The sequence below is a fragment of the Artemia franciscana genome, chromosome 6, assembly GCF_032884065.1.
Source record: "Artemia franciscana chromosome 6, ASM3288406v1, whole genome shotgun sequence".
Taxonomy (NCBI): domain Eukaryota; kingdom Metazoa; phylum Arthropoda; class Branchiopoda; order Anostraca; family Artemiidae; genus Artemia; species Artemia franciscana.
In genome coordinates this window covers 13368608-13393369 of record NC_088868.1, presented here as the reverse complement: position 1 = coordinate 13393369, position 24762 = coordinate 13368608, and the positions used below count along the sequence as shown (strand labels likewise).

The window sequence follows — 24762 nt, the reverse complement described above, 5'->3', positions numbered from 1 at the left end:
AGTCTGCTCAGAACCTAACCTCAGTTTATGGGAAGAAATAATTGATACTAGCTTTTGAAGAAACGAGTTCGCCTATCTTAAAAATTGAAACGTTAATATAAAGTTCATGTAAAGGCAATTGAAATTTGAATTAAAAAAGAAAATAATAATTGTCACTGATATCGATTGCAAATAAAGCAGCATCAAAGTAAATTGTGTTCTAATTTGCTGTGAGGGCTTTGCTTTTAATAATAAATAATTACAGTCTGTGTTGAGATTTATCTGTTTAGGAGACTTCTTTTATTCTTATTGTCTCGAAATCCACATTTATATATGTTGAAACTGATGTCTGGCCTAAGTGAAGGAAAACATATTTGGGAACATTTTGTGTTGTTGTATTATTTTTTTTAACGACTGAGCTATCAACGAAGGACAGTTTTTTGAATTAAATAATTTTATTTTTAACTATTCTCGTCAATTCATGTAATCTTAAGTCTGTGTGTATGTTTTCATTTTTCTTATTTTTAAGAACACAGATAATTTCAAAACAGGAATGGAACATTTAGAAGTTGGGACTATTCACTGAAATAAGAAATGGGTGGTACTTTCTGATTCTGACCTGAACGTCATTCCTCCACTAAACTGTTTCCCTTTTCTAAATAACATTTTCAGTTTTCTTTTACTTGACCCTTATTGCGTTTATTTCTTTCATCAAAGATCTCTTGTCTTTATACAGGATTAACATGCAAATTCGTCGAGTAGGGGGCTCTTTTGGGCACAAGCAGTCTCGTTCCGCCATGCCCGCCAGTGCTTGCGCAGTTGCTGCTTACTTGCTAAATGTACCTGTCAGTATTCATATGGATCTTTATTCAATGTGGGAAGCATTTGGTGGCCGTCAACCATACCATGTGAAATATGAGGTAAGACCAAGATTAATTCTACGAATGTTTACAGCTGTCAGAGGCCAACACACTGACAAACACTTTTCCCCCCTCATCCTTGTGCTCAAAAAGCTTCGACTACGAGGAATCTTCATTTTTCTTAAAAATTTTAGGTCACCATTAATTTCTTCCTAGTCTAATTTAGGGTTGTCTAGACTTTTTTTTACCACCTAAAATTTTTCAGAAAAATGAAGTCTCCTTATTGTTGAACCCTTTTGAACACGATGGTGGGAGGAAGAAATGGTCTATAAAGAATCCTTTTGCTTTCCAGAGACTTCCTAGCTGAAAATAAACACCAGTTTTCTTTTGCTATTTTCTATTTGCTATGTTGTCCATGTAACCCACGTTCTTGCGGTAAGTCCAAGCACATCAGAAAAACGGTCATCCCGCATTTAAAACGATTGCTAGAAAATAATTTCAGTTGATCTTTTTAGAAAATACAAAAGTCCAGTCCTGAAAGAAGATGTATCCTGAATATATATTCCTGTAAACAGCCTGTTTCCTGCAGAAAACTTATAAAAATATAAAAAGAAGCAATATTATTGTGGGGGTTGTTATAAACTCCCCAAGGATTTTAGAAATTACATATGCGGTACCAAATGTATCTGCTTTCAAATATACCATCAGTGTCGTAAAAGCTATATTGTTTCCCCAGGGCCACAAAATTAAGCTTTAATCTTGTAAAAATCATCCATCCTACATAAAAATTTAAGCTGAGGAATTTTTATTTTGAATGATTCCAAATAATTCTAAGGCAAATTGTCAAGGAATTTCAGCTTTGTCGGAAGCACATGACCCCACCCACAATGTCAAATTACAAGTTATAGCACTTTTTTATCGAATTATTCTAATTATAACAACAACAAAATTTGAAATTTCGGCCTCTAGGTATAGCAACAGTTTAGAAAAATGGGAGAGGAGAATTTTTAGAGGCATTCTTTCCTCCTTGTACTTAATGACGAGAGTACAGAGATCTACTTAAAACTCATTTGGACAAGTAGTTCTGGCTAAGAAGAAAGAGGGAACTGTTGTGGAGACAACTTAGAATATTTAGGCCCCTTGTGATTTGAAAGATGAGATTCGCGTATCGGGTCTATATCCTTAAAATTGTAATAATGGTTAATTAAGTAGCACCTCGTCCTAAGAAATTGAGTGACCCTTGTCAGCTCTTTGGTCTTCTAATCTTACTAATTGAAAATTTTAATTGGTAGTGGGAGGGACAGTGAGTGATGGAGGGGATGATGTACGCCATTTACGAGATGAGATCCAGGGATCGAGTCTAAACCTTTAAAATTATAATGATGGCTAATTGAGTGGTACCTTGATCTGACCAATGGAGTGGTCCTTCTCAGCTCTTTAGTCTTCTAATCATACCAATTGAAAATCTTAATTGGTAGTGGGAGGGACAGGGGCTGGTGGAAGGAATGCTGTATGCCGTTTGTGAGACAAGATCCAGGGATTGAGTCTAAACTTTCAAAATTATAATGATGGCTAATTAAGTGGCACCTTGCTCTGACAAATGGAGTGGTCCTTGTCAGATCTTTGGTCTTCTAATCATACTAATTTAAAGTCTTAATTGGCATTCGGAGGGACAGGGGGTGATAGAGGGGATGAGGCTGTATGCCATTTGTGAGATGAGATCCGGGGATGGAGTCTTAACCTTTAAAATTACATGGCTAATTAAGTGGCACCTTGCTCTGACAAATGGAGTGGTCCTTTTCAGTTCTTTAGTCTTCTAATTATATTAATTGAAAATCTTAATTGGTGGTGGAAGGGAGAGGAGATGATGTAGGGGATGTTGTGTGCCATTTGCCAGATGAGATCCGGGGACCGAGTCTAAACATTTAAAATTATACTTTGGCTAATTAAGTGGTACCTTGCTCTGGCAAAGGAAATGGTCCTTCTCAGCTCTTTTGTCTTCTAATCATACTATTGAAAATATTAATTGGTAGTGGAAGAGACAGATGATGTTGTATGCCATTTGCGAGATGAGATCCACGGATCGAGTCTAAACCTTTAAAATTATAATGATGGCTAATCAAGTAGCAGCTTGCTCTGACATATAGAGTGATCCGTTCCAACTCTTTGGTCTTCTAATCATACTAATTGAAAATCTTCATCGTTAGTGTGAGGAAAAGGGCATGATGGAGGAGCTGCGGTATGCCATTGCGAGAGATCCGCGGATCGAGTTTGAGCCTTTGCAATTATAATGATAGTTAATAAAGAGGGACCTTGCTCTGACAAATGGAGTGGTCCTTGTCAGCTCTTTCATCTTCTAACCATACTAACAGAAAATTTTAATTGGTAGTGGCAGGGACAAGGAATGATGGAGGGGATGGTGTATGCCATTTGCGAGATGAGATCCGGGGATCAAGTCTAAGCCTTTAAAATTATGATGATGGCTAATTAAGTGGTATCTTGCTCTGACAAATGGAATGGTGCTTGTCAGCCCTTTTGTCTTCCATTAGTACTACTTAAAAATCCTTATTGTTAATTTGATGGGTGGGGTTGGGGGTTGGGAGGTTTTTTAAATGTCTCCAACTATCAAGATTAAAAATCCACACATGATTCTGCTTCTAAAAAGGAACATGTCTGTCTTTCTGCACAAAAAAAACGATAGAGAGAGAGCGGGGATAGGTTGTGGATGGACCCCTGGTGCAGTTTGTACTTCTAATGACACTGAAAATGAAAGTGTCGTGTGTGATCACGGTTTAAACAAGGTGCCATATACCTAGCTTCTTGCTAAAAAACTGGCGGTCGGGAGGCCTAAAGCTGATATAGGCTCACTTTAGTTCTCTAGCCACACAAATGGAAAATTCTTGCATGATTTTAGTTCAAATAAGATGTAAACTGGCTATATTTTTGCCTTAAAGTTCATGGGAGACAACATGGTTATCAAAGAGCTACGATCCTTTTCTTTTACTTTCAGGTTGCATTTGTGCCAAATTAGGACTTTGCTCGTGTTTGCACCGAATCAGGAAACGATTTTAAGTACAAAATTGTATTCTTTTATTCTGAAGTTGATTTTATCACCGTGGGGAACTTCCTAATATCACTACTAAGAAAATCGAATTACAAACTCATTCGAAAGCATAAACAGAAATAGTTAAGTAAATGGTAGCACTTTCGGGTACGTGGGAAATACTACTTTTTTGTATCTCTAAGTTTATCTATTTATTGCTCTAAGAAAATGTTTTAGTGGTGGTGTCATTTAATGGTTACTCATGTTAAGCAGTTTTATAATCTAGCCTAACTTCAATTTGAAACCAGTAGCTGATTGAACGGGGGCTTTCGGCTCGAACGCAGAATCAATGCTTGGAGAAAGGAAAGCTTGACAGAACAATATCTCATAATTCTCATTGAAACAGACTGTAAAACTTCACTCATCTTTTACAATGTTGATTCTGGCTCAAGGACAAGCTAAATCCTTTTTTCTCTTAAATAAGAATTATTTGCAGCTTCCAAAGTTCAATGTTATTTTTATTAGTCCAGCCGAAGATGCACACTTTCCGTGAAAATGGCAGAAGTTAGACTCTCACCATTTTCTTACAATGATCTGACATCAGCAACAGAAACAGGACAAGACTCCACAACACAATAAATCAAAACGTTGTGAATTAAAGCTAAAGAAAGCGCAAAGTCTCGTTTCAATATTATTCTATTGTTCTACACAGTATCTGTTTACCTTTACTATGGATAAAATTCTTACTCTTACAATGGCAAATATTTCTTTATAATTCGTGAATTAAAAAAAAAAAAACATAGGAAATATTTGTTTGTTCAAAAATTATTGCCTTGTTAGAAAAATAATATTACTCCATTTTAGTTTAAACATAGCTTGGAAATAGTTTTAAGCAACCATATTATCCTACTAGAAATTAAATTTGTTCCGAAAAGTGCTACACCTTACTTATGATTGAGTTTAAAAACGCATAACCTAGGATCATTAGGTACCTACCTGTTCTTGGTAAAAATTTTAGCGAAAAAGAATCCTGGTCAAATAGCCCAAACTACTTTTTACCATAGTCCATAGATGTTTTCTTTAACACGTTTAACTCTTTGAGAGACAAGTACACTAATTTGACATAAAATTAAGCCCACCTTTCTAGATTTTTGTACATATTGTAACATTTCATCGCAAATCATTTCCAGATATCAGACGTAGTGAAATAGGTAAATTTGGGAGACCACAGGATCTCTCCTTACCTCCCAGTTTGAAGGTTTTAACGACCTTCATATATTCTTCGTGCATTTTTCCTGTTTTCTTTGTATTTTGTTTTCGCCCCCTCCGCCTACTTCTAGAAATATATGTCTGCCTTTGCACGTATATTCATGCGCTCTGTGCTTTTCTGAAATTTGACAACTCCTCCAAATAAACTCCTGCATATGTGCCAACTCAAGCAGGGAATGCTTGAGACTGCTTGCGACTGCAACTTTGACTACTCCTCCTTGCAACTGCTCCATCTACTTTTGACTACTTTCAGGGAATGTTGATTGGTATGTTGAACTTCAAAACTTTAATTAAAAAAAAAAAATATCACTTGGTGTTTTGAAACTTTGGTGAAGTTTCGATGCTGAAAAAATACTTTGATGCTGAAGTGGGGGACATTGAAAAACTTGAAACTTTTGGAAAACAGAAATCATTAAAAAAATTATTCTAGAAAGAAGTCTTTCAAGGAAATGTAAAGAGCCGCATTAAACTTAAGACAAGGAGGAATAAGCTCCTCTAATAATTCAAACTCAAAGCAAAGAATAAATGAAAGCCAAAAAGAGCAGAAATTAAACAAACAATAATGGCAAATATATAGATAAAAGGTGCTAATATAAACCAATAAATAAATCTTGAAACGAGTAAAAATGAAATTGAATATTCTAGAAACGAACAAAAATCACTTCAAAGCAGGCTTTAGTTCTTGCCCCCTTCCACTCCTCTAACCTTAAAAATCTAAAGCGTATGGCGTCATTTGCGCTTTACTGAAAACAAATTATATTATTTTCTTTTGTATTTACAACGTTGAAAAATAAAAACAAAAACTACTGTGGTAAAATCTTGAATTGTTGTGATTTCAACAATTAATGTCATTACGTATCAAATATTCATTTTATTCTTATCAATTCTTTAGAAAGTCTGTTCAAGACACATGTAGTTTTGAATAAAACGAAAATGACGCAATAGGTTTTGGACTTTTACGGTTAGGGGAGGAGGAAGGGATAGTAGCCAAAATCCTTTTTGTAGTGATTTTTGTTCATTTTAAGTTTGATTTGAATGTCCATTTTAATTTTACTTGTTTTAATATTTATCTATTTATTTATATTAGCAGCTTTTATCTATATGTTTACAATTATTGTTTATTTAATTTCTGTTCATTTGGGTTTTAAATATTCTTTAATAGTAACTTCTGGTTGTTCAAGTTTGAATTATTATAGAAATTATTTCTGCTGGTCTTAAGTTTAACATGGACTTTTATTTCTTTTGAAAAACTTGCTTCTCCGAAAGTTTTTTTTTATTAATTATTACTAAAAATGGTGTATACAGTAAAGGTATAGCGGAATTGCCAAGTCGGATGTTACAATTGAAAAAGTTTAGAAGAATAAGGAATTAAGTCTACGAACTAAGACTAGAACATTGGAAACCATGGTAATGACAGTGTTCAAACATAACAAAAAGGTTCGTTTTGCGATTTTACTGCTGAAAAACACAGTTTTCGTATTTCGTTTTTGATGGAGGGAATTTGATCACTAATAACCACAATAATTTTGTGATTTGGCTGGGCTTCTATGAGCGAAATTTCTGGGGATCAGCTTTCCTTGAGAAATTTGACATTGGGGGGGGGGGGGGATTTAACAGAATCCCTATACGAATTCTTTTTATTTGTCTTACTTTATCCTTGCTTACTCAATTTTGAATGCACAAACATTCTGGATAATTGTCAGGGGGGAATTTTCAGCGTGTTTGGATTTCCGGGAAATAATTTCCATGAAAGAGGGAATTTCCGGAGTGATTGGAAAAACTATTGGATTTTTTTTCAAATGACCCCTGTTACCAATAACCCCTAGCTACTCAAATGCTGCAAGAGCGTGCAATATTTTTCGTTGGTAGATGCAGCTTCATTTTTCCCTAAGCAAAAGGGCTTCCCCATAAAAAATGTAATAATGGATATGTCCACTAAAACAGCTACACTTACAACTACATCTACATTTACATTACAAAAGAGAAGATAATTCTTCTTTTCCTGAAAATTGTCTGGTTTTGAGATGCCGACAATTTTGACACACGAAAACAAAATGATTTGACTATGAAATTTACGGTTGCCGTGACTACCCGGTTAATCTTGTCGTACCGTATGATTGCGTAACCCCAACAGCTATTTCAAAAGATTTTCAGAAGAAAAGTTTTGTCTTTTTCAGCCAATATTCTCAAGGAGAGATAGTAGTGAAGCTTCTTTAATTTAAATTGAAAAAAGCGTTAGTGAGCTTCGATTTTTTTTTATAGATTATTATTAGCTTTTTTTTAATTTTAATTTTTTTTAATTTTTTTTTTTAGATTTGATTAGCTTCAACGCGTTTCCATACAATAATTTCATTTAAAATGAAATTTGGCAAAATATTAACTGAGATAACGATGCAAGTATTGCTTTTCAATGATCTCAAGATATCTTTTTTGAAACCTTTTCGCAGCTTCATTAAAAGAATTTTTAATGGAAGCTATTAATAAGTTTTATAATTTAAACCTAAAAACGCAGTAATAGGAGAAAAGTCCTCTGAAACAAATAGCATAAGAAACTTTAAAGAGAAAGCAAGTTTCACAGATTGTGTAATTAAAATTAATCGTAAATCCAATAGAAACTTAACGACTGCTTAAGCGCAGTGGTGTCTGGCTTATCCCTCCGCAAATTACCCCCCCCCCACAGGGAATTCCCCCTGTAAAACTGAGCAGCCAAATGAAATTAAGACAAACAAAAACTGTAGGCGGGGGGGATGCCGGATGCCATAAAGACCGAATTTCAATGCCTAGAATTTCTAAATATTCGTAAAGCCTTCAGATAAATAAAGGAAAGGGCAGGGGGGGGTAGAAATTAATTTCTCATCTCCCTCAATTTAGACTAAGCCTGAATAAGGGTGCTGCAGAATAACACTCCCTTCTTATTGCAAAAAAGTGTTTCGAACTTTTATTTTAAAACTTCATTTAACCAGACAAATTTACTACATATTTCATAAAATCATATGCAAAAATATTTTTAAGCGCGCATCAGCTATTATGAAGGAAGGGTGGTGGATCATTTTGTAGGCGGAGGGGGAGGAGATGCCTTAAAGAGTGCATTTTAATGCTAAAGTATCCTAACTCTCATTGAGCCTTCAGGTAAATATAGAATTAGTTTTAGGGAAGTGGGGTGAGGGAGGAACTGATATCTAATCCATCTTGTTTTTTGGGAATATTTCTCGTCTACGTCTTTATTAACAAAAATAAAGAATAATATTAAACCCTAAAACGAGCAAACTTTTCGGCCCCTCGAAGTAAAGACACTATAAGCTTTAGATTTTTACGATTAGGGGAGTGGAAGCGGGCTACAGCCAAACCCTCGTTTGTCGTGATTTTGTTAGTTTTAAGTTTGACTACAATATTCAGTTTGATTTTTACTCGTTTTAAGATTTATTTATTTGTTTATGTTAGCACCTTTTATCTATATGTTTGCTATGATTGTTTATTTAATTTCTCTTGTTTTTGGCTTTCATTTTTTCTTTGTTTTGAGTTTGAATTATTATAGGAACTTATTTCTGCTGTTCTTAAGTTTAATATGGCTCTTTAGTTTTCTTTGAAAGACTTTTCTTTAGGACAGTTTTGTTTTTTTTTGTTTTTTTTTTATTAATTTCTCTTCGTTTTTGGTTGCCAAAGTTTCAAGTTTTTCAATGTCACTTCAGCATCAAAGTATTTTTTCAACTTCGAAGCTTCATCAAAGTTTCAAAACACCAAAGTGATATATATATATATATATATATATATATATATATATATATATATATATATATATATATATATATATATATATATATATATATATATATATATATATATATATATATATATATATATATATATATATATATATATATATATATTTTAATCAAAGTTTTGAGGTTCAATATTCCAATCAACATTCCCTGAAAGTAGTCACAAGTAGACGAAGGAGCAGTCACAGTTGCAAGTTGTAGTAGTTGGAAGTAGTCACAGTTGCAGTCGCAACCAGTCTCAATTGCAGCCAACCTGGTAGTAGTAGTGGCCCTGAAAGCTTTAACTTAATAGCCTTACCTCTTCCTAAGATAATGTAGATACGCCTTTTTTATAACTTGGAAGCACATAGTTCCTTTGTATTTAGCTAAACATATTTCTTAACATTTATTGAAACTTTGCCTCAATATCCTTACCCTTTCCTAAAGAATATCCAGGATTAAACATTCCTCCTTTTCGAATGATAAATCATGTAATTAAAAAACGGACAAATTACACAATTTACATTCCTTGCCCCCGGGTGCTTTGGAGGCATGGCATCCCAGAGCCATAACTATCAAATGTTGTGACTATTTCGAATAATATGGCTTTTTAAGATCTCTACCGGTGTTAAGGGGGGCATCTAAAAGGGAAAGAGGGGGGCTGATTGCTCTCTGTTCCTTTTCCAACATTCTCAGCATCCTTCTTTCAACATGTCCTTAAAGTTTCACTTTAATACCCTTGGGCATTCTTTAGATAATGTTGTCTCATTTTGACAACCCTCCTGCATAATGTGTGTTTTGATTTCGTTTGATATCATCCTCGACATTTTGTAAGAATGTTGTGACTTTTTGGAGAGTCTGGATCAAAAATGCCCCCTTTTCACAAAAGGAAACCTTGTATATAAACAATGGGCGACACACAAAACTTGCCTCAGGGGCTTTGGGGGGGGGGATATGTCATTCCTGAAGGTATAGTTATTTGACTTTTTTTCTTTTGAACAAAATTATTTTTCCAACATTTTGATCAGATAGCTTTGGAGGAAGGCCAACTAAGAAGCGAAAGGGAGGGGGACTGGTTGCCTTCCAACCATTTTTAACATCCTCTCCAGATTGCTCTGAAAGTTTGAACTTAAAACCGTCAGTCGTTTTTGAGAAACTGCAGATATGCTTTTTTGATAAACTGGATAAACATAATATCTTTTGATTTAGTTGAACATGCCCCTCAAAATTCCCTGAAGTTTCAGCTTAATACCCTTGGCCTTTTCAATTACACCTAGAATCAAACATCCCCCATTTTATAAATGATAAATCCTAATGATAAAGGATCAAACTGCATAATTTATATTCCTTGCCCTAAGGACGGGGGGGGGGTGGCATCTCCGGAGTCATAGTTACTAGACTATTTGACTGTTTTTAACAAAATAGCTTTAATCAGTGATGAGCGAGGGGAGCATCTATAATAGGCAAGGGGGATGGCTGCGCTCTGATAGCTATCCTACTTTCCCCCGAATTCTCATGAAATTTTTGATTTAATACCGTCAGTTGTTCCTTAGATATTTATGATACACCCTTCTTACAATTAGCACGCACTAAGTCTGTTTTATTGTGTTCAGCATTTCTCTCCAAGCTGTGAGGGTTATGTCAGCCCCATAGCCATATTTATTTGAGCTTAAGACCATCTTTAACAAGATGTCTATTCAAAAAAATTATGTGATCTTTTTGGAGTTAGGGTAAACTGAAAAGGGCATATAAGGGGAATGGTAGCCCTCCAGCCACTTTTCAATATCTCAAGGAGGATGATAGATCTCCAACCACTTTTCAATATCCCCTCAACATGTCCTGAAAGTTTTAACTTAATACTTTCAGTCGTTCTTAAAATATTGCAGTTGGAGATCTTCTTTTTTGATAAATTGGATACACATAGTGCCTTCTGACTTAGTGCAACATGCTCCTCAATGTTCTCCAAAGTTTCACCAAAATTTTCTTCGTCTTTTCAAAAACACCTAGAATAAAATATTTTCCCATGGAGATCTTGATGCACTTGACACTTTTCTTAAACGATATTCCGGTGAAAAAGCTGTAAAGGAAAAATCCAAGTTTGGTGATAAAGTCAAATTAATAGATCTAATAATCCTTTGGAAAAAAGCATTACTTATGGTCCACTGAACTTTTTAAAGTGTCAAAAATCCTAGACACTAAACCTTTAACGTATTGTCTACGAGACACCAAAGATTAAGAGATTTTCGGTGGTTTTTATGATTATGAACTTCAAAAAGTTACAAATAATAGTGAAATCATATCAGATTGAAAAGATATTAAAGAGTCGCACACACAGGGGCAAGAAACAGTTGCTTGTTCGTTGGCTAGGATATAACTCTGACTTTGATGCTTGGATGATTTGACTTTGATACAGTGCCCAATGATTTCTGTGTGACATTCATGTCTAATGTTTCTGATTCACTCTACAATGGTTTAAATAAAACAAGTGATTTTTGGACAAAACTCTCTCCCACTATCAAATTTATCGGCAAGCATGAAGTTGCTCTTGTCGATTGTATTCTCAAAACTACAAATGGTATTCCGAAAGAAGATCGTACATATGACATAAAAGTTAGACCAAATGATAGGCCGCTCTTTAGTGATAATTGGATAGAAACAATGAACTCGGTTGAATATCCGTTCGTCACATTACGATAGAAAGAATTTCACAGTATGAATGATTTGTGTCGTGCTATCAATAGAGGACTCTCCGCTCATAAAAATGGTGCCTTTCAATTCAACCATTCAATGGAACAGGATAAGATCTACATTAGTTCTCCCATTGACAATGATTAAGTTATTCTCAACGATAATATAAGAGATGTTCTTGGTTGTATTCATGATGTAATGAATGGTGGAAGTAAAAAACACCAGTGGCATGGATTATGTCATTTCACCGACTATCCGCCTGGCTTTTCCTCGAAAAATTGTATATTTCTTTACGGTTCGTTCGTTAAAACATCGAGAGCGGGCAATAGCAACTTTTCCCTACCCACGTGTTCCTGAACAAAAAACCAATCAAGATCATATTCATAATTACAATATAAAGGATCTTCATTATATCCCTGTAAACACTTCTTACTTGGAACTCCTCCAGTTAACATTAAAAACTGAATTAGGTGATCTTTTAGCAATAATAAAAGGTTTGACCGTAATTGCGTATCATTTTCAACCCGTTCAATAGCAAGATGACTAATATAAAAATGCATTCTATTATCCTGATATTGATTGCTATGATGCTACTCTTGGTCCAAGACAACTGGGTCATGGAATGGACAATTACAAAGGTACTTTATCAATGTCGGGCTATGGTCTTGGCAGTTGTTTTGCAGAGCTGTTTCGCTCTATTTCTTTATACTTCATTCGTTGAAATATCGAGAGTTTGCAATAGCACCGATCCCCCTCCTACGTGTTCTTGAACAAAAAACCAGTCAAGATCACATTCATCATTACAATATAAAGCATCTTCATTATTTCCCTGTAAGTATTTCCTATTTCGAACTCTTCCAGTTAGCATTTAGAACTCAATTAGGTGATCTTTTAGCAATAGCAAAAGGTTTGGCCGTGATTGTATATCATTTTCAACCCGTTCAATAGCAAGATATCAAATAGAAATATTGTATTCGTTTGTCATGATATTGATTACGATTCTGTTACTCTTAGTCCAAGACAAAAGGGCCATAGAATGGATTATTACAAAGATCGTCCATCAATATCGGGCTACGGTCTTGGCGGTTAGTTTGCTAAGCTATCTCGCTTAGCACTACCCTTGGCTGAAAAATATATTGTGCCGGCTGCCGTCGATTTTGCATCCTCTATACTACAGGAGTGGGGCTCTGGCAAGGATTAAATAAAAGTGTTTCGGAAAATCTCTGGTCTGGTGCACGGTCCCTTGGTGAGCGATTGAAATATCAACAAAATGGAAAAAGTGTAAAAAGGTCTAGAAACACTGCATCACTCATCAGTCACTACTCTGGTCACAAAAGAAAGACTTCACTCTTGTCAAAGAAGAAGAAATCAAGGAAGAAAATTTTGAGATCAAAAAAAGGATTTCTTTCCCTAAACTGAAATGGTATATCCGCCACACAAGGAATCCCATCCATCAATCACTTCATCTTTGAGTCTATTCAATGCAGGAAGCGTTGATGTGAATGGAAAACATGGTTACTATGAACAATTTTACCCACGAAAACCGCTCTCTGAAAACATCCACTTCAAATTTATTCCAATGAGGAATATCTTGTGGATTTCTCTTCCACATTTATAAATTTACATGTGATAGTGAAGAAATCTGACAATGAAGTGCCAAGTCTTACTGATGGAATATCCTATGAAAATTGTGTATTGCATAATTTAATTCGACAAATCAATGTCCACATAAATGGAACATTGATGAACCTAGCAGAAATCTTTCAAATTATTTGAGCTACATACAGTTCACGTTGATGACACCGAGTCACATAAGGAACTGAGAGGTTCAGCCAATGGGTATGAATATAAGACAGACACTAACACTACAGATTCACTTTCAGAGGTGACAACTAGTGAATTACATCTAGATGGAAAAGTAAATCGTAAGATATTCAATACACCCCCAATGGCTACCACCGAATATTAAGGCGGACATAAAATTGACGCTTGCTCCATTAAATTGAATTTTTCGAAAGGAACTTGCTACATCACCTGATTTAGCAGTCTCTCTCACCTCGGCAATACTTCATGTACGAAAGCAACAGGTTATGAGTTCTGTTGCTTTGGCAGTGGAAAAACTGAGAGCTAGTGGAAATAATATCAAACTTCTTGTTCCTCATATAATCACCATTCACCGTCATATTGCCACGGGTTCACGAACCTTCACCGACTCTTCATTTATATAATATGAAAAAAACTTCGTTTTCTTAAAGAGTTAAAGAGGCTGCGTCCCAAAGTCGAACCTTAAAACGTACAGGAATTAGGAGAGGCAGTTGCCTCCCTTGTGGAGAGGCACGAGTGTGCCTCCTTGAAATGGTGAAATTCCTTCAAAACTGGCATTGAGATTTGTAAAAACTGCTAGTGCTATAGGACTGTGAACAAGTCGCCCACACAAATTTGAAATTTTTTTGACTTTCCTCTCTTGTGTTTAAAGTAAATGGAATCCCACTCTACAATTTATCTTTTGATAAATCCTATAGGACACAATACGAGTTGACACCCTAGATCGAGATTCACAACCATTTGAAAATGGTATAACCGACACAATGTTTGCTAAAAGTCGTGGTATCATTGCATTGGACTTGTCTGTCACTCAAGATATGAGTACTGTACGAACAGGGAGTGTACATTTAGAATGCATCTTTGCCAAGCCATTAGCTGAGAATATTTCAGTAATCTCATTAAATCAATTTGAAACTTACTGGGAAATCACTCCTAAAGGTAGTGTTCGACATGAACACAAATCAAATTATCAGCGCATTTAATTTGGATCAATACATGTGCAAATACAAATCCTATTGCATAACCTTGGATTTCCTTGAAAAATTCAAAATGTTTACAAAACCCCTATTATTGTTAATAGCTGTCCATCGACTGTAAAGACGTGTCATTAGCTGTGCATCTTTCAAACAGCCAAGAATATAGAATTTTTTGATCCTTTTGGCCTACCATACACATTCTATACTCCACATATCAACAACTTTATTCAAAGCAGTGGGTAAACTATTGTTCAAAACCAGAAGGGAGTGCAGGATTTAATGACTAAAAGCTGTGGCTTTCATACACTTTTATGTTTCGTTTTCCGATGTCGTGGCTGTGCTTACAATGAATTTCTCAAAATTTATGTAGACAACCCACGCCTTAATGACTTCCTAGTGGAAAATATTCTTTCATACCTGAAAGTATATTTATCTTGTTATTCCAACAGCTGTAGCGTAGACCTGATTCTTCCTCCCAAACAATTTAAAACCACGACGATACCAGTCTCTTAGAAATAAACTAAAATCTCGGTTAGGGTTCTTTCCGATCGTACCGGGACAGGTGTTCTCCTACTGATCACATTTATTGTGAGACAATGGGAACATAGGGATCATAGGAATCCTCTATTGTGAGTCACAAAACTCTTCATGACAGGAATTACAGTCTTTAATTTGTATTGCATACCCTCTATGTAATTTACACGCAGTGCTTAATCTAATCTTTGCATCATACTTGTTAACAATTGTATAATTTTCACATGCTGACCAGCTGCCCAGTGTACACATGTATAAATGGACATGTATAGAACATTTCTCAGTATTGAATCTCTCACCGCCAAAATGAAACTGACTTACGATCGGTAAAGAGAGTGTTCTTTTCTAGAAAGAGAGAGAGAAAGGAGGAATCAAGTGACAACACAATTCAATTAATTTTGTCCTAAAGGGTCTGGTAAATTGTCAGTTTATTTATTGTTCTCTTGAAAAATCATCTGGATAGAGTCTTAAATCATTATTTAATTTCTGAGATAGTGTTCAAAAGCAAATTCACAATAATATTGTGTTTTGTTTCGATTATTATATCAATAAGTTGAGTAAATGCGTTTGGATCACGACTCATAAGCATCATATAATAGTTCCAAGTTAGAAATTCAGCTGTCATAACATTATCACGCATTCTTTGAGCAAATATTTTTTCTTTGTGCAGATAACTTTGAAAAATGATCATTTAGATTCAGACATTTTTCGAAAATCACAAGACTCCGTATGATATATGTTCCATAAATCCATGTATTTTAATCTTAACACTCTTACAGCTGACTGCAGACTAACTAAAAATCTTTATACTTCGAGAATATCTCTAAGAGAGAGGAACGGTAATCTACTAAAAATACCTAAAAAGAAAAATATTTTCGATTTAGACACATTTTATTACATAATTATGACAATATGGCACTCATTTTCACTTATTGATTTATCTCATTGTCATCAATACATTTCACTATTGCAATTTAAAGCCACTTGAAGTCTATGTATATGCATTATATTAAGTTTTGCTGCAAAAGGCAACTGTTCCTCCAACTTCAATTGTCCATATTATAATCCTTCAACAATACATATCGTCCCATTCAAGGATTAGTCGAGATCCTCTTGTAATTTCTACTGCCAAGTTTGGCACTCTTGTCTTTGTATCATTGCTACTGTCACCAGCTCTATTATCAACATCTAACAGTGCAAGCAAACTATACAGAGTTAACTTATTTACGATATCTTATTCAAAAACTTAAGGGATCTGACTTTTTGCCCTCCCTGCTTGGCCCGCCCCTCCCCAAAAAAACGTTTTGGGAGCCTACCCCTGAACCTTCATGGTCCGATACCTCCCCCCTAACCCTGAAAAAATTATCAATGATAAATCATGGGAACTGACCCCTCATCCTCCCCCCATGGCTTGACCCAAAAAAACGTATTAACGATATTTTACACCAAAATTCATGGGAATTCAGTTTAATTTTATTAGTTCTATCCAAAACTGTTCAAGACATCTATATTCCACACTAAAAACAAGGGTTTGGCTCCTGCCTGTTTCCCTTGTGGTAAAAGCATAAGACCTACTGTTTATTTGGCGCTTTACTAAAATGAATTTTATTATAAATATTTTCTTCTGTACTTATTAAAACGTTGAAAATAAAATGAAAATTGCAGTGAAACCAGGCCAGGATTTACCGATAGGCCCACTGCGGTTTTCACTATCCCCCAAGTTTTGTGGATTTCCCCGAAAATTTTGCAAATACGTAGCGGCAGAAACGGTTGGGCCTAGAAGCGTCAAAGCTTTAAATTCTGCCCTGAGTGATACAAACTCTTGAGCTCGCGAGCTTTCAGCAATTAATATCAATATATATCAAATATTTGGTTTAATTTTATAACTTCTTGACAAAGTTGTTAGTTTATTTTGAGTTAAAAGATTCTTTTGAAAAGAAGAATTTTGAAAAACTTGAAAACATTGGCAATCAAATATGAACAGAAATTAATTTGAAAAAACTCTCCAAAAAATAAGTTTTTGAAAGAAAAACAAAGACCATATTGAACTTAAGATCAGACGAAATAGAAACCTACAATAATTCAAACGCAAAACGAGCAGAAATTGCTAATAAAGCAATTTTCATTAGAAAAATCACAGTTCTCGAACTGTGATACGCACACCCCTTGAGGGTACGGAAAATTTTTCAGGGGGTAAGCGGGTTTGTTTAATTAAGATTCATTTAATATTTTAGCAATAGTTTACTTAGTACCGATAACTGAGAAGCGGTATCTAAAATGTTTTGTGGGTAAAAGGGGGTACAGTGTCTAAATAAGTTTGTGAACCACTTTATTAAAGAATAAATGAGACCCAAAACAAACAGAAATTAAATAAACAATTTTAGCTAAAAGCATACACAGGATACTAACATAAATAAATAAATCAATATTAAAACGAGTAAAAGCTTAAATTGAACATGTAAATCGAGCTTTAAACGAACAAAAATATTTTGCTTTTTAAGTATAAATGAAACTCAAACGGAACAGAAAAAAAAAAAAAACAATCGCAGTAAACAAACATACAATAGGTACTAATAAAAATGAATAAATAAATCTTAAAACGAGAAAAACCTAATTGAATATATAAATCACGCTTGAAGCGAACAAACAAAAACTAGAAACAAGAGTTTGGGTTTTGCCTCCTTCTTTAAAAGTCTAAAACCTACTGAATGGAGGAATTTTTAATGAGGGAAGGGAATTTTCCATGAAAGGGGAGACAGATTTCCCAGCATTATTTAAAAAACGATCAGAATTAAATAGAAAAAAAGAATTTTTTAACTGAAATAAGGAGCAAATGCCCCTCCCAGACTTTGGTTTGCCCCCTCCAGACCCCGGCTTGCCCCCAGCTGAAATTTAGTGACATCCAAAATTTTGTAAAAAATAAGACAAACCTGCAAAATTCAAGCATCAACAGAAACAGATCAGTTTTTTAGTACATATTTAACTTTATATTTGTATAAGTTACCTTTATTTAGTACTATAAAGTACCTTTACAGCACTTTTAAAGTACTAAAAAGTACATTTATGGCATCAAACGGCTTATTTTTTTTTAGTTTTTATGGTCATTTTCACTTGATTTAGGAAAATGGGCTCCAGCTTTGCCCCCCCCCCAACTCCAGGATTTTGGTGAAATTATGCGCCTGGTAGAAATTACTGTTTTAAGGATCCTAATTAAACAAATTTATTTCTACCGTTTTTAGGTTTTAGTATCGCTCTTTACTTTTCCTATAAAACTGTCTTTGGGGGACGTTGTTTGAAATTATTACTAGATTAGAAATAAATGCTGTTGTTGGTTCGAACACGCCCAGGGTATAAAGTTATTTTATTAAGTAAAATCATTCACTTTCTTTCCTCGTTGATAATTAGTTTTGGACTTGAACTTGGCCTTTGTAAAACTGAATTACAGTTGCTTAATTGCCTAAGGAATTCGGCATTAAAAATCGTTACATTCTTTACAGCAAGGTAGAGATGGCGCAAATCTCTCTAGAGCCGATTATGAAATTAGTTACATTTAGTTGATGTTATATATATATATATTTATATATATATATATATATATATATATATATATATATATATATATATATATATATATATATATATATATATATATATATATATATATATATATATATATATATATATATATATATATATATATATATATATATATATATATATATATATATATATATATATATATTATATCTTGTTCTGCATAATTATAATTATAATTATAAGCTATAATTATAGCTTGTTCTGCAGGGGAAAAGTAGTGGGTAACCACTCTATCCAGAATAACAAAGGTGAAAATCTTGTTTATTCGAAGTAAACCTTACAATTTTGACTATCTTAAACCTAAATCTAAGTCAAGAAGGTTCAAACAGAAAGGGTCGATTAACCCTTTGAACTGAATTTCCCGTTTTATAAATCCTATGACATGACACGTTTATGCTGATTTAGATTCTAGACTCGCGAAAGAATAAACACAACAGAAAAGAAGAAAACTCAGTGAATAGGAATAGAATAAATAAGGGGGGCATGATCCCCCTGGAGATTTGAGACTAGCAAGTAATTATAAAAAAAATCAAAGGAAAGAGAGTAGAATACGGAAAACCCTGGAAAAAATGTATGTTGACCCATTGTTGGCTGCCTGCCAATAGATTTTAATTTTAATAGACAAAAATAGATTTTTGTGACTGAGTGACCCCTTTCCGGTTTTCCACAAACATTTTTTCTATGCGATTTGGTTGGTGTAAAAAAAGAAGAAAAAAAAATCAAATGCTTCATAGTAATGAATGTTAAGTAAATAACGATCCTTTTCAATAACGAAAGTATAAGAGAAAGTTACTTATTGTTCTAATTAAATGACTCTTGTGTCTGAGGAGTCGTTTTAAAGAATTGGGAAAAAATTTAAGATTTAGTGTAATGAGCGATGCGTTCAAGTAGGAGCAATCCCCCTCATATACGTAATAATTTATCTTTATTTTAAGTTTAATGTTGTTCCTTACTTTCAGTTGAACAAATTTTTTATTTAATTTCTGATCATTTTTAAATAGCACCAGGATACCTGGTTCGACCTCCGCGGAAAAATGCCCCGCCCCACAGAAATATCCTCTGAGCAACACAATCCTGGCAAAAATTTACCCCGGACAATTGCCCTTAACATCTCCACGCGTAAAATTGAATCGGTAAAGAGAAAGCAAGACCTAAAAAACACATTTCGCATAGGAATTCTGGCAAAATCATCCAGTGTAAAATTTCCCCTGAAAAGTTCACCCCCTGAAAACTTCTCTCTCCATGGAAAATTCTCCCCGTACAAGACCCTTCCAGCTGAAAATTCATCGTTCCCTCTACACCCGAAAAATTTAGGCATACTTCCCAATAAAAAAAAAGTACTGTATGTAAACAATGGGCAAATTTTATAACTTAAGAACCTTTCACCGGGGGTTTTAGGGGGTCATTTTATCTCTAAAGACACAGTTATTGGTCCTTTCAACTATGCTGAACAAAATAGCTATCTCAATATTTTGATCAGATGATTTTGGGAACAAAGTGGCGTAGGAGGGGGCCTAGTTGCCCCCCAGTTTTTTGGTTTCTTAAAAATGGCTCTAGAACTTTTATTTCCGTCAGAATGGGCCCTCACCGGGCGTTTTAGGCCCACTGGATTGATACAATCACGCTTAGGAAAAAAAAAACAAAATATAAAATAAATACGCATCTCTGATCTTTCTTCTGGCAAAAAAAAATACAAAATGCCACATTTTTGCAGATATGAGCTTGAAACCTCTACAGTAGGGTTCTTTGATACGCTAAATCTGATGTTGTCATTTTAATAAAATTCTACGACTTTTAGGAGTCTTTCCCCCTTTATTCAAAGTTAGACAAATTTTCTCAGACTCGTAGCTTTTGATGGGTAAGACACATTTGAAATCAGCATAATTAGCCAATTTTTTTGAGGCATCAAAAATCCGTTTTTTACAGTTTCGGTTACTATTGAGTCGGGTAGCCCCTTACCTACAGTTCGTTACGACGAACTGTTTGATTGTTCGTCAAAATCCAGACATAGATCATTGATCGTTTTTTCTGTGTAACCAAAAGTAGTGGATTCATAAAACTTTACAGTTTCATGAAATGTAATTAAACAAATAGAAAACGTTTTTTCAACTAAAGTAAAGAGCAAGTTTAAAACTAAAAATAAAATATAAATTACTCAGTATATAAGGGGGAACTCAATACCTTGCTCCTTCTCATCACCTTGCTCATTAAACAAAAGTTTTTTAGTGCTTTGAAAAATTAGTTTTTTTTTCAATTGCAAACTTTCTTTAAAAATTTGGATAAAATCCAAAATTCATTAAAGAGTAAGGAGCTAAGGAGGAGACAGCCCCCTTCCCATAAAGAATAATCTGTTCAAAGAGGTATCAAATCTGTTCCTTGCTCTCAGTTGAAAAGCTATCTTTTTAATCAACTTCTGATTGCTTTCTAAATCACACCCAGGCCTAACCAAGATATACTTTGGGTACCAGTCCCTTGAATCCCCAGTTAATTGCTTTTAAAATATGTAAACCAACAATTTATGTTTATTAGTACCACTCTACGTTTTAACTGTTAATTTCAATTTTGGATAAAATTTGAATATACTTAACAAATTGGCGATGAATAGTAATTTTGGTAAAAAGTCCTTGTTATTATTACTACTAAAGAACTTCGGTTGAATGAAAAGGAGTATTATTGTTTGTATGGATGGAAATTCTGTGAAACTTTTGATCTTCTACACAACTGAAGCCATCATAACCTCTGTAATAGGATTTTTTTTTATCGGTAAATACATTACATACATTTGTTAATGATATTTGTTTATATCATTAAATAGAAAAAGAAAAATATTACCATTTAAAATTGCTGAAAACTAAGTTCATAGCAGTATTGGCTACCCAAAAAAATTTCCTGGCGGGGCTGATGATGGCCTGCCTTGCCTTTTCCACCTCTGTACTGGTAGATACGGGAATGTAACATTTTAGCTGTGTAGAGAAACATTTTAATTGATTTCTACCCCCCCCCCCTACCTCTTTCAACATTTATCTAAAGCTTCATGGAGGGTAAGCAGTTTGTCCATTAAAATGTACTTTTTAGGAGTCTACACTACCCCCACCTAAACAATTACTCACCCCCTCTTTTGGCTGTTACGGAATTACAGGTCACCAAATGTAGCCCAATTTCATGACAAATAAAGCGAGTCAACTTGGTTGGATCCAGTACTGCCACCATGTGGCATTACATCTTTTGCAACTACTGAAGCAATAATTATTTCTCTAATTTGTGTTGAGTTTGATTTACTTTTAAGATTGAATGCACAATAATTAAAATTTACTGTATTTTGTTTTATTTCGCTTGCAATTTAATTGCTCTATTTATTTCAGAGTTTTTTTCCTAAACGTTTTAGAAAATAAACTTATTCCTACGAAATTATATCCTGAAATACATTCCTTGTAACCCAACCACCACTGCTATTTTGGCGTCTGCCATTCCCCCTAGAAAATTTTCTGCCGACGCCCTTGTAATAAACTAGCATAAGATATTATTGTGCTAGTCTATTTATAACTTAAGGAGAAGGGTAAAACAATGTTGCGATACGAAAGTGACGATGAATTAATTGAAATATTTGTTTGACTATTTGGTTTGATTGTTAGTTTGACTGCTAGTTTGAATATTTGTTTGACTGTTTGGATATTTGAGGCCATTGAATATAGCCATAAAGAGGCGAGAGCATCGATAATACTTTTTGGGCCGTGGATTTTTTGGTCTAGAAGCGCTGCTTTTCAAAGTAATATAAGAGTGAATTTTCTCATTGCTCGAGGGTGAAGGGTCAAAACGAAGAAAATTAAACCTCTATTTGAATGTTTTTCCTGGGGGAGGGATGGCATTCAGAACAGACACACATGCACACCCACACACACTCTGTATAAACAACCATACACCCACATAATGTGTAAACAACGTTTATCTTTGAGCATAAAAAATGGAAATGAGATGTATCGGAGACATCTCAAAATGGCAGTGTTGCCTGATGCTTGTTTTAAGATAGAGCAGTCCTAAAGTTTTGAGCAAAATATGCTGAAGATACAATTTGCCAAAAAATTCTTTTTGGAAATGAAAATCCAAAGATGAAGAATCCAAATCGCAGCCACCTTAAAAAGCACCCACATGGCTTAAATGAGCCCCATTCGGCAATACTTAATGACTGCATTCTTTTGGAGTTGCCAGTTAGTTCGATAAAGAACACTGCCTTGTGTAATAGAGAAGTATTTTTTTCCTTTTTTTTACGTTCAATGTTCTTCCAGCGTATTCGTTGCTGCAGAATTATGCTTTTAGACAAGTACAAACAAAACTGTCGCAAGATATCATGAACAGAGGCAAATCAATAGGACTGGGACAGGGGAAGCTGCTGCCAAAGTAAACTGCTTCATATTGCTAGAATTTTACCAGAAACTAGACTCAAATTACTTAAATATCAGGAAGAGCTAAGAGTATTATGTTGATATTTTCAGGCTATGTTGAGGGGGATGTTGAATCAAAAGGCACTGTGTGCATGCTGCTGCTAGTGCTACCACTGCTTCTACTGATGCTACTACTGCGACGACTACTGAGGCTAAGCGTCTCAATGTGAAACTTAAGGGCATGGTTGAGGGAGTGTTGAAATAAGTTAAAACATACTATATGCATGCAGGTTGTCAAAAATGCGTATCAGCAATATTTCATGAACGGCTTATAGTGCTAAGTTGAAACTTTCTGGGCATCTTGAGGGGAATTTTGAACTAACCAAAAGGTACTATGCGCACCCTGCAACTACTGCTACAACTAATATTACTAGGAATATCACTACTACTGAGACTAAGAGTATACAAGTGAAACTTTCAAGGTATGTGAAGAGGGATGTTGGAACTTAACCAAAACACACTACATTGACACAGGTTATTAAAAGGGCTTATCAGCTATATCAGTTTAGAGTATTAAGTCGAAAGTTTCAGGGTATATTGAAGATGTTGAACAAATCAAAATGTACTTTGTACAAGTTGCTTCTACTACTTCTACTGCTAGTCTCTTACTTCTACTGAGGGTAGAAGTAAGAAAATTGTCAGGAAATGTTGAGGGGGATGATTAACAAAATGAAAGCATACTATGCGTGTGTAGGTTGTCAAAGGACACATCAGCATTATCTCAGGAACGGCTTAGAGTATTAAGTTGAAATTTTTAAAGCATGTTGAGGGGGATGTTGAACTAACAAAAAGGCACTATATGCATGCTACTGTTATTAGTCCTACTCCTACCATTGTTACAACTACTATTATTAATAGAGCTAAGAGTATTAAGGTGAAACTTTCAGGGAATTTTGAGGAGAATTTTGAACTAAATCGAAACATACTATATGGATGCAGGTTATCAGAAGGGTGTATCAACTATATCGAAGGGACAGTTTAGAATATTAAGTTGAAAGTTATTACCCCCTCTCGCGGATAATAGTGTTATTACTGCTACCACTACTTTTGAACTGAATCAAATTGGTTAAAGTGCATCCAGGTTGTCAAAATTGCAAAGATGCACTGTCTCAGGAATAAAATAGAGCAATAAGTTTAATTTTTTAAGAAAAAAGTTGAGGAGGGGACAAAACTGACTCAAAAGTACTATGTCTGTCCAGATTGTAAAAGGGCACATTTGCAATATCCCAGGAAATACTAGGGATTTTGCGTTGGAACTACCAGAGTATGTTTCTCGGAAACATACACTGTATGCATTCAAGTTTGTCATAAGGGTGTATTTGCGATATATCAGGAATGGCTAAAGGTATTAAGTTGAAACTTTCAGGGCATGTCCATGGGGATGTTTAACTAAACATAGTTGTTAAAAGGGCGTATCTGCAATATGTCTGGAATGGCTAAGGACATTGAGGCGAGGCATCCAGGTGATATTGGATATTGAACTAAATCAAACCGTGCTATATTCATTCAGATTGTTAAAAGAGCATATAAGAACTATCTTAGGAACGGCTGAGGATATTAAATTTAACCTTTCAGGGCTACAAAAACTACTACTGCTGCTTATGCTACTGCTACTACTACTTATTCTACTACTAGTGGCATTCAGGGGACGTTGGATGTTGAACTAAATCAAAATGTACTATATTCGTGCAGGTTGTTAAAAGGGCGTATCAGCAATATCTCAGGAACGGCTAAGGGTATTAAATTCATCCTTTCAGGGCCACTAAAACTACTAATGCTGCTCATGCTACTGCT

At 34.7% G+C, this 24762-nt stretch overlaps 1 protein-coding gene across 3 annotated transcripts in view; it reads left to right on the top strand.

Annotated features, from left to right (window-relative positions):
* The window catches only part of LOC136028074 (uncharacterized), a 295077-nt gene that overhangs the window by 88378 nt on the left and 181937 nt on the right, over positions 1–24762 (top strand). For all 3 annotated transcript variants that reach the window (XM_065705682.1, XM_065705681.1, XM_065705683.1), the window contains exon 18: positions 716–899. In XM_065705682.1, the coding sequence (XP_065561754.1) occupies positions 716–899 (184 nt within the window). The remainder of the gene's footprint in view (positions 1–715; positions 900–24762) is intronic.